The sequence below is a fragment of the Chinchilla lanigera genome, unplaced genomic scaffold, assembly GCF_000276665.1.
Source record: "Chinchilla lanigera isolate Chin_1 unplaced genomic scaffold, ChiLan1.0 scaffold00073, whole genome shotgun sequence".
Classification (NCBI taxonomy): Eukaryota; Metazoa; Chordata; class Mammalia; order Rodentia; family Chinchillidae; genus Chinchilla; species Chinchilla lanigera.
Window position 1 is genome coordinate 2,930,663 of NW_004955474.1, and position 10,781 is coordinate 2,941,443.

General features: G+C 50.0%; 1 protein-coding gene and 1 long non-coding RNA gene across 3 annotated transcripts in view; one reads left to right on the forward strand and one right to left on the reverse strand.

The window, feature by feature from the left end:
* LOC102017768 overlaps positions 1-3,694 on the reverse strand; it is a 14,250-nt gene extending 10,556 nt beyond the window's left edge. Inside the window, exon 1 of one of the 2 annotated variants that reach the window (XR_263592.2) lies at positions 3,284-3,694. This is a non-coding gene — a long non-coding RNA (uncharacterized LOC102017768). Of the gene's footprint in view, positions 1-3,266 lie in introns of both variants that reach the window. The other variant, XR_001230742.1, reaches the window with a different exon arrangement.
* A 43-nt stretch (positions 3,695-3,737) lies between these two features.
* LOC102018385 (chromosome unknown open reading frame, human C4orf36) lies at positions 3,738-9,337 on the forward strand. The gene is made up of 6 exons (XM_005401343.2): positions 3,738-3,856; positions 4,355-4,521; positions 5,998-6,149; positions 6,476-6,776; positions 8,696-8,754; positions 9,255-9,337. The coding sequence occupies exons 2-4, from the start codon at positions 4,457-4,459 to the stop codon at positions 6,607-6,609; spliced, it is 351 nt and encodes a 116-aa protein (XP_005401400.1). The 5' UTR covers positions 3,738-3,856; positions 4,355-4,456; the 3' UTR covers positions 6,610-6,776; positions 8,696-8,754; positions 9,255-9,337.
* Positions 9,338-10,781: the final 1,444 nt, after the last annotated feature.

The window sequence follows — 10,781 nt, forward strand, 5'->3', positions numbered from 1 at the left end:
TGCTAATTATCACCCGGGAGATGCATACCTAGTGTGTTGGAGGGAAGACAAAAGTTATAATCAGGTCATCCTGGGTTCAAATCCCATGATGCTGAAAGGGATTCAGGCTTTAAGGTGCCTGTCTCGTTCTCTCTGCAAACCCATCACTGACATTACTTGTAGCACGTACAGTGTGACAGACACTGCATCGGAGAGACAGGGACACGCACTAGGCAGGACCGGTACCCAAAACATAAAGGCGTCACATCATTATTATCTTGTGTTCTATGTTAGGGAAGATAATCCCAACGCTTTTGCTTTTTATTTCAGTACCTCAGTGTTACCACTAGGTGGCAGAAACGTTCTCGTGAGCAGTTAAAGTGGTGTACAACTTTCAGGAATGCCGGAAAGAAGGAAGATTTAACTTAGTAGTAGACGTGTGGACACCAAGCGAAGCAGGGGAGCGCCACAGAAGGAGGAGTGAGATGAAGGTGCAGGTGGAGACAGAGGTGATTTTTTTTTATCTTAAGTATTGGGGATTGAACCCCTGGCAGTTATTCTACTACTAAGCTGCATCTCCCGCCCTTTTTATTTTATGTATTTATTGCAATACTGGGATTGAAGCCAGGGCCTCTTCACACTGAGCTATATCTCTAACTCCTTTCATTTTGGAGGGGGAAGGGATTTGAGACAGAGTCTCTGTAATTCAGGCTGGTCTTGAACTCACTATGTAGCCCAGGCTGGGATGGAACTCACAGTAATCCTCCTGCCTCAGCCTCCCGAGTGCTGGGATTACAGGTGTGAGCTACCATGCCCGGCTCCCGGTAACCCTTTTGATTTTTTATTTTGGGTCAAGGTGTGAATAAATTGCTAAGTTGCAAAGACTGAATTTGAACTGCTTCAGCCTCTCAGAATTGCACCATTGTGCCTGGCTTTTATTTACTTATTTATTTATTTATTTATTTATTTTTTGTCTTTTTGAGACAGGGTTTCGTTGTGCAGTTCAGGTTAGCCTTGAGCTCACTTTGTAGCCCAGGCTGGTCTCGAACTCATAGTGATCCTCCTGCCTCAGCCTCCCCACTGCTGGGATTACAGGCGTGCGCCATCTCGCCCGGCCCTGTGCCTGGTTTTTAGAGACAGGATCTCACTATGTAGTCCAAGCTGACCTTGAATTCACTATGTAGCTCAGGCTGATCTGGAACTCATGAAGATCCTCCTGCCTCAGCCTCCCGGGTGCTGGGTTTCCAGGTGTATCCTCCACAATAGCTAAGAATTTGATTTTTCAAAAGAAAATACTGAAGTAGTCATTATGGGGAGAGACTAGACCTTTGTTGGACGTCTTTCCACCTTGTGGAAAGGTAAATGGTATTCCTGTTTGCGCATACTTGTGGGGGAGTGCTGGATTGTCGGTTATATGTTGTTTCTGTGTGGGGTGACAGGTCCGGAGAACGAGGTGCAGCGGATGAAAAGAAAACCAAGAGAAACAAAGTTATGGGATCGGGGGCTACAGCCTCTAGAACTAAAGCCTGGATTATAATATTCTCTAACCTTTTATTGGGATTCACACAAAAAGCAGGACCAGGGGAAATGGGAGGAGTCATTAACAGGATTAGCGAGGACAATACAGCTTAATTATCACAGGAGCTGGACTTGGACTTAGCTAGCCATCATGTTATCATTTTTTCAGACATATCTCAGCAAAGCACCTAGTGTTGTTTTAGCGACTTTTCACAGGGACTAAGGTCCTGCTTTATTTCCTTTTGCACCAATGCTTTTGCTACACTTCCTCCAGAATCAAACAATCATACGGCTTGGTCAGGCTCGAAGTCCCACATAGGTAATACACTGAAAGGTAAACTACAGAATGTCCTTCTCCACACTGGATACCATATCCGTTTGTGCGGACAAGGTTTAAGGTGCTAAGTGGTCCTGGAGGAATCAGCACCATTAGCTGCACAAGTACCTGTAAAAGTGCATTTTACCGTTTATCTTTACCTTAGTACTGATCTCAATTATGGAAACAGGGCCATTTATACTATGTCACTCCTTTTACAGCCAGACACTTAGTGGTATATTCAAGGTGACCCTTGATGTGACTGTTATCCCCAACGCAGGAGGCATCAGGCAGTAAGCACCTACTGTCTTCTGTTTTCTAGTGCTGGGTGGTCCCGTCCCGGGGGCTCTGAAGCTTCCTGGTACTGCGGTTACCTTCAGGCCACAGGGGCCTGGGATCTGTTTGCAGGATTCTCTCTCATGGTTGGTGGCTGTGATGGTTGTGTCCGGGTGTCCCCTACAGCCTCCTGCCCTCCTGGGTGGGGCTTTTCAGAGGTGACTGGATTGGGGTGTGTGACACTGGGATTAAGGGTGTGTGATAATAAATTAGTCCACTGATTGGTTTATTTTGATTTAATTTTTTTTTTCACTGATTGGTTAATTAGAGTTCTAGGGGTGGATAATGGGAGGCCCCATCCTGAGGGTGGGTGGCACAATCCAAAAAGCTTATAGCCTGGATGGGGTAAAAGGGAAAGGGAGGCTTGCTGCTGCTGCTGCTGCTTGCTGCCTTCTGCCTGCCATACCATGATCTGTTTCTCCCTGCCGTACCCCTCTGCCATGCCGCCCTGCCTTGGAGCCAGCTGACAACAGACCAAAACTTCTACCAACTGTGAGCTGAAAGACACCTTTCCTCTTTTAATTTTGTGTGGCAGGCATTTCATCTTAGCCACAAGAAAAGTAACCAAGACAGTGACAAAAGCTCTTTCTCCCTGCGCCTACAATTTTCCCCACAGAAGAACTCAGGCGTCCTCTAGGGTGGCCACTGGCCAGGAAAGGCTGCAGAAGAGAGGCCAGGATACCTTCTATGACCTCATCTCGGAAGCTAAACCCAGAAACTTCCACCATATTTGCACGAAGCAAGTCACAGGGAAAATAACTGCAGCCAGTCACAGGAGTTGGCACACACACAGGACGCCAGCCCTGCACGGAGAAATCGCAAGCTGCCCTGTTGCCCCCCGTGTGGCCTGGACCATCCCCTCACCTGTGTGGGGCTCACTGTCCTCCTCAGCACACTGGGAGGCCTTCCACCTCGGGCCCACCCTCTGCCCTCAGCAGCTCCCCTGCGCTCTCACCGTCTCCAAAGTGAAAAGATGGAGGCAGCGGCTTTCAAGCGTTCACCATTTTTATGTTTTCTATGGCAGTTCCAGGGGCCCCAGTGCAAGGCCTCGTGCATGTCAGGCAAGGGTTCTACCCTCAGCCTCTTCCTGCTTTTGAGACCCTGGAAGTGTACTTACGCCGAAACCAGACTCACACACAGGCAGGGCGTCCTGGTCACTTGTCTTGCTGCTGGTACAAAACGCCTGACACGCACAATTTGAAGTAGGAGAGATTCAGACCCCTGCCATGGGCGGCGACGTGCTCTTGGATCCTCACCCCTAGCCGCAGGCTGTGACCTGGGTGTGCAGAGGCAGAGGCTGAGGCTTAGGGCGTGATGGGCGGCACATCGCGGTCAGGAGTGGTAAACAGACCTCCAAGCCAGTTCCCCAACTCCAGGGCCTAGGCCAGGCCCCGGGAGTCAGATGTGGCTGTCACCCAGGGCCGGGACTCAGCGTGGGAAACCGCACCCACTGGAGAGAAACGCAAGGGGCTCGGGTCACCATGCAAACAGCACCCCCAGCTCCTTCCCCGGTCGCTTGGGGACACCAGGACGCGAGGAGCTGTAGCAGCACAAAGCCCTTTGTTGGGCCCGGTGACGCGCGCACCCTCCCGGGGACGCGGGCGGGGACGAGCGGGGTCGCCCGGCGCGGCCCCGTGCGCGGTCCCGGGCTCCTGGCGCGCGCTCTGCGCTGGCTCGCGGTTGATTTGCTAATCCTCCCCAGACCCGGTAGGAGCCCGCGGAGGGCGCGGCGGGCTTGGGGGCTGGAGGGACCGCGGGGCCAGAGTGGGACTGCCTCGCCGGACTCAGAGTCGGACTCGGGACGCAGGGGTGGGGCCAAGACGGGGCCGCCTTTGTGTTTGATTGTACATGGCCCACGCTGGCCTCGAGGTCTTGGCGATCCTCCTGACTCAGCCTCCGGAGTCTGGGACCACAGGCGAGCACCACCACGCCTGGCGTGGCCACTCTTAGGCCAGGTTTTGGATGAGGGAAGCAGGTCGGGATTGCTTGGGGTAGAGTTCTGTGCTGCGGGAGGTTGCTGTCCCCGCAGAGGCGATGGCTTGGTCCTGCACAGCGGGAACCTGTCCCAGCAGGAGCAGGTCCGCCGCCCTGCTCTTTTTAGGGTGGGGAGAACCGGCAACGACTTCGTGCCAAAGACAGGGACGGTGGCATTCGGGCTTGGCCTCTGGGGTTCACGAGCACTTTCTCTGGATCCGCTGTCCTTAGGCTGTGAACACATTTAGGGGAAAGCCGGCCACTGCGGTGTCGCGGTCCTTGCAGGGTGACATCGCCTCAGGCCCTGTGCCAGGACATCGGCGGGGGCTGGGCATGGCCTACGGGCTGCCCAGGAAGAACACGGTGCAGAGCGCCCTGCGTGGCAGCTGCTATAGCATGTAAGTGCGGCCGCTCCGGAGTGGGCGGTGGCGGCGGCGGGGGGCTGGGCACGGCGCTGGCACCTCGCGTCCCGTGAAACTCCGTGCTGTGCCAGCCGCCCTCAGGGGTCCAGCGCCTCGGGTCTCCCTTCCAAAAGACACGGCTTTTACAGGCGCCTATGATCAGCCCGTTGGTCTCTGCACCAGAATCACACTTCCACAGGAGAAACCGGGTCAGCAGGAAGGCGCAACCAGGTCACTGTCACCGAGCGCCAGGCTCGAGCCCTGAAGCTTCTCCCAAAACAACAGCTTCCGCTCCTGCCCATCCCTGAAATCTGCTCTGCCCGTCCCCCCGCACTGCAGACGCCTGGGTCAATGCAGAGCGCGGGTCCTGGGGTGCAGGCGTCACTTTGCACCCCGCTGGGCAGGCAGCACCTGGGCGAGCAGCTTTTGCAGCTGGGGAGACCGGGCTCCGGCCTGGCCTGAGCTGGTCCCTCTGCCCCCGTCTCCAGGCCCCCCTGTTGGCGCCCTCTCTGCACTGGGGCCCGGTGAAGGCGGGTGCCAGCGGCGTGCCCGGGGCTGGGGTGCAGGGCACCTTTGGGAGCACCCGCTCGGTGGCACGGCACATTTTGTTTGGAGCTGTTTTGTGAGCTCCTCTGCCGCAGCTGTGACATAGTGACCCGCGCGGTGATTCCCGCGAACACCTTCATCACACTATTCTTAGAGACGGGGCTTCCTGCAGGCTTCTAACGCAGAGCCACGGCAAAGTCAGAGCGAGCGCCCTCAAGTGGAGCTCCGTCGGGTCAGCCTGTCGTGTGCTTAGGCAACTCTGCCATGGGGAATATCCTTCTGAATGCAAGTTTGATACCCAGACGGTCCTGATTCTGAGAATGGTTTGAAGCTCGACTCTGGGTTTGGTTCCGCAGAGCTATCTGTGAACCCAAGGCTTTCCTGTCGTTCTGCCCACACACGGCTCAGGATCAGGCTTTTCAGGAGGCTAAAATAATAGAATGGCAGCAGCGCTCTTCAAGGTTCATTTGCCAAGCTAACTCCTCGCCTTGGCCTTCACGTTCGCTTGTTTTTTGAGACAGGGTCTCGCTATGTAGTTCAGGCTGGCCTTGACCTCCCTGTGCAGCCCAGGCTGGCCTCGAACTCGTGGCTTACTGTCCACAGTGATTGTTTTTGAGGCTGCAGTTGGAGTTCCATCCCTTCCCTTCCCTAACCCCAGGTCACCCTGCAGAGCCACGGCAGTTCTCCTCTGCATCCTCTTACGCGGCAGAGGGATGCTGCCTTGTGACCACGGTCCCTGGTGTCAGGACATCCGGTCCCTGGCTTGGGCTGCTTCTCCTGCCGGAGCTGCCCCCCGGGAAGTCCTGCGTCCCTCCCCTGCGAACCAGTGGCCTCGGCAAAGAGGACCGGGATGATCACGACGTCTTCCGTGTCTCATGGTGTGTGCAGTCAGTGTTTGCTGAATGAATGCCTGCTTTTTTGCCCCAGACGGGAACCTTGGGATCTTGCACTACTTACGAGGACCTGGTACTCAAACATAGTCAACTCCAAATTGCCCTTCTTGGGAGACATTGCCTATGGGAGTCCCATAAAGCTCTCGAAATGCGAAACAAAGGAAACACTACTGCCTTCCAAGGAAGGTAAGTGCTCTGCGTCCCAGGTAATCTGTCGTCACTCTCTGTAGCCTTAGCATCTTGGTTGCTTAACAGTTTTTCTGTGTGTAGTTCAGGGTTTTTTGGTTTTTTTTTGAGAGACGGGGTCTCACTATACAGTCCAGGCTGGGCCTTGAACTCATTATGTAGCCCGTGCCGGCCTCAAACCTGAAGCAGTCCTCCTGCCTCAGTCTCCCAAGCTTTGGGATTACAGGCGTGTGCCACCACGCCCGGCTGTGTGTGATCCAATTTCGAATGCACTAAGCCTGGTGGAAAGTGCCGGTCAGATTGCTCCATGGATTTTATTTTTTTAGCCATCAAAAGCGAGAGGGAGTATGAAATGAAGCGCCTGACTAAACTGAAACGTCAAGAAAACGCATCTGAGGAAATTCAGATGTCCCTACGAGCAAGGAAAGCTGGTTTGAGAAGACCTCTGCAGCCGAAGTGACAGGCTTGTCGCACTGGAGTCTTTGCTTCCTTTCCTGTGTCAGGCAGGGGTGGAGGTGCCTGCCCCTCACACTGCCCCGTCCCACGTGGGTGTGGGTCTTCCTGGACAGCGCTGACGTCTCCCGGTCCCCGCCAGACCTGGTCCACATGCACCCTACGTGAAGAACTGTGAGTACATGACAATTCTGTCATTTCTGCTGTTTGTTTTGATTTTTGTGAAAGGGTACTAAGGGAAGAGAAAGCTTCTCGCCTTGTTGGAGGTTGTTTGTTTGTTTGTTTGTTTGAGACAAGATCTTGCCCTGTAATTCAGGCTGGTCTTCACTATTTGGCCCAGACTGGCCTTGAGTTTGTGGTGATCCTCCTGCCTCAGCCTCCCAAGTACTGGGATTACAGATGTGCACCACCACACTTGGCCGGAGGCAGTATTTTGAAGAAACATTTTGAATTTGCATCTTTGAGATCCCAAGGAGGGATTGAAAAGAACATGAGAAAAATTTTCTTAAAAAGGATAAACTATGAAAAAGATTTATTTGGTTAAGAAAAATGGTAGTAGCCAGGTGTGGTGGTACACACCTGTAATCCAAACACTCAGGAGGCTCAGGCAGGAGGATCGTTGTCAGTCTGAGGCTAGCCTGGGCTACAAAGTGAGCCAGTCTGAACTGCATAGCGAGACCCTATCTCAAAAAAAGACAAAAAACAAACAAAAAAAAACCGGTAGATTGCAGTTTTCTAAATCTCCAGTTTCCATTTTTCAGTGAAATGTCATTGATTTCATTTATTATGTCATTTATTTTCATTCATTATAAATGTCATTTATTATTATTATTTTGTTTGTTTGTTTGTTTTTCCTCCGGTACCAGGAATCAAACTGACAACCTTGCACTTGCCAGGCAGGCGCTGTGCTGTTGAGCTAAATCCCCAGCCCCAGTCATTTATTATTATTATGTGGTACTTTTAGAGCAGCAACTAGAACCTCACTTTTTTTTGTCTTGCAAAAAGAAAAATGTCAGTCTCTGTCTTATTTACTTTTCTCATTGCTGAGGCCAAATACAGAACACCCAAAGTTACAGGAGGAAAGGTTTATTCAGCTCACAGTTTGTAGAGGTTTTGGTCCTTAGTTGCCGGTTCTAAGGCAGAGGGGAATTGCAGAAGAGAATAGTTCATGGCAGGCAGGAGGCAGTGAAGCAACGAAGTAGCAAGCAGCAAGCAAATAGTAACAAGCAGCAACGCTTTCTGTCCCTTACCTTCCAGCGGGGATACCTACCCATAGGGTAGCACTCACACCCAGGGAGAGGCACCCGTAATCCTACGCAGAACTATGCCAAACCATCAGTGGACCAGTTCAGTAATCACACACCCTTGATCCCAGCATCACACACCCTGGATCCAGCCCCCTCTGAAAAGCCTCACCTGTGACTGCAGGAGGCTTTGGAGCAGACCTTTAGATACAGCCATAAATGTCTCTTTCTGGTTAATTTCATGTTTTCTCTCTGGAAAGACCCTGAAACCCATAGACACACACACATACCTGAAAGTGACAGGAATTAGGAAGAAGGTAGTATGAGGAAAACTCAGATTTGCACTGAATGGTTGGAGGTGAGGAATTAACTGAAAGATTGTATTTTTTTGTTTGTTTGTTTGTTTTGTTTTTGTTTTTGTTTTTTTGGTACCGGGAATTAAACTCAGGACCTTGCGTTTGCCAGGCAGGCGCTTATGCTGCTGAGCTATATCTCCGGCCCAAAATATTGTATTGAATGAACCAATTTGAACCCAATAAGACATATTTGGATAGTGTATTATATTTAAGCACAACGTAGTGGACTTTTAGATGATTCAGTCGGCATTTTAAGGTCTTCTTGTATCTTCTGCATTATGAAAGGCACGGACTTGGGCAGGCCAGCAGCTCGGGGGTGGAGCCCTGGCCCGTCATGTGTGAGACCAGAGCTGCCCATTTTTCTTCCATTATAGCCCTGCTGTGTGCAGCAATCTGACGTGGGGCGGGTGACTTTGTCTCTGAGTTTACGCTATGCAGCAGCGTAAGTTTCCGCTATGTAGCAGTGGAGATACTAATGTTCCCTAATTCACAGGACTGTCGTGAAGAGTACTGAAAGCTGCCTGGCACATGAGAATTACTTTGGGGTTAGCTGTGAGTATAAGCACCACTACCCTAAGCCGCTATAATGTAGATACAAAAGATGTGTAACCTTGGGCTGACACTGTTGAGGGTTTTTTTTTTTTTGTCTTTCTGAGACAGGGTCTCCATATTCAGTTCAGGCTGGCATTGAGTTCACTTGTACCCCAGGCTGGTCTCAAACTCCCAACAATCTTCCTGCCTCAGCCTCCCTAGTGCTAGGATTACAGGCATGCACCACCATGCCCGGCATGATGCCGCTGAGTTTTGTGGACACCAGAAATCTTGAATTTTTGAAATTTTGGTTTCACTGTGGCTGATGTGTTTGAACTCAAACTATATGGCCTAATTTTTTAGTTCAACACATGATCACTTGTACCTCAGGACATTATCATATCTGTTCACCAGCAGTAGTCACTAATTATCAGCTTGTCACATGCATCTTTCACTTAGAAGTGTCATGGACAGTTTGTGTGCAAAATCACCACATCCTGGTTGTCTGCTGTCTCACCCAGGATCGGAGATCTCCCTTTGTGGTCTGCTCTCAGAAGCCACTGGGGACCTGACGCACGTCACCCCACCTCTGACCGGAATGTAAATAAAGTGTGTGCTTCGTCCTTCCTCAGAGCTGATGAGAGGATGGATGAAACCTGTATCTGTCTGAAAAAAGCCAGAGTAGTTGGGAACTGAGAAAGCTTTGTTCTGCCTCTTTTTTTTTGTACAGAAAAGCACCTCCTTGCAGCCTTAAGAATCCTTTATATCATGTTTTTAACATCTTCAAATTGCCTATATTTAAGTAAAATTACATTGAAAATAAATCCAAGACAAAATGTGTTTAGGTATCTCTGTCTCTTGAAATGATGTAAAAGCAGGAACACTGTCTTATTTATGGCAGGGCACTGGTACCTAGCCCAGTACCCAACTCACCGGGGCACTCCCTGTACATTCACGGATGGGAACTTCTCATGTGGCCAGGGGCCATCAGAGCCCATGACAGCTGTGTCCCTCCTGTTTGTGACGGGATTCTGTTTACTGGGAGAGAGCCATGACATGACTCTAGCAGTTCAAGAGAAAGATCAGAATGAACAAATACACAATTTTTTACAAAAACATCTTAAAGTTATTAAAATCTAATTAAAATTGATAGAAGAATATCTCCAATGGCACACCGAAATGCCTTTACATGTTCTGCCCTCCCTCTCCATTGATGTCACAAATTCTTTTTTTTTTTTGTCTTTTTGAGACAGGGTCTCACTAAAGTTCAGGTTGGCCTTGGACTCACAGTGATCTTCCTGCCTCAGCCTCCCAAGTGCTGGGATTACAGGTGCAAGCCACCATGCCCAGTGCAAATTCTTTTTGTATTGTGTATCTAGTAACATAAATTTATACTTTTTATACGTTCTTTAAAAGGATTCTGTACCAAACTTAAAAGTGATCTCCCAGGCTTGATGCCATGGTCTTATCCATTCAGATTCAGCTCTTCAGACTTGTAGTTCCAGCTACTCAGAAGGCTGAGGCTGGAAGCCTGCTTGAGCCCAAGTGTTTGAGGCCAGCCTGTGCAACACAGAGAGATCCTGTATATGTATTTTTAAAAAAAGTAAGGAAAGAAGGAAGGGAAGAACCCATCTTCTAACACTACTGTGAATTCATATGAATTTATATCTTGTCTATATGTTTATCCTTACCAAAGAGCTTAACATTTCTGTCTGGCTTTGTGTTGTTGTTTAGTGTTCTTTTGTTTCAACCTGAAGGACTCTCTTTAGCATTTCATGTAGAGAAGATCGAATGGTGATAAGTTTACTCAGCTTTGGTTTATCTGGGCAAGTCTTAATTTTTCCTGAGTTACTGAGGGACAGTTTTGGCAGTTACAGACTTTGGTGGGAAGTTTTTTCATTTTGCACTTTACCCTGATCCCTTCTGAGCTATGAGGTTTCTGCTGAGAAACTTGCTGGTAACCTAACAAGGGTGCTCTTGTATGTGACAAGTCACTGTCTCTTGGCTCTTTCAAGTTGCTCTTTGTGGTTTTGATTATAATGTATTTT

Excerpts from the sequence above, each read along its gene's own strand:
- LOC102018385 (XM_005401343.2), top strand. The coding sequence starts at position 4,457 with ATGGCCTACGGGCTGCCCAGGAAGAACACGGTGCAGAGCGCCCTGCGT. Across the intron at positions 4,522-5,997 it reads CGTGGCAGCTGCTATAGCAT|ACGGGAACCTTGGGATCTTG; the intron begins GTAAGTGCGGCC and ends TTTTTGCCCCAG. Across the intron at positions 6,150-6,475 it reads ACTACTGCCTTCCAAGGAAG|CCATCAAAAGCGAGAGGGAG; the intron begins GTAAGTGCTCTG and ends TTATTTTTTTAG.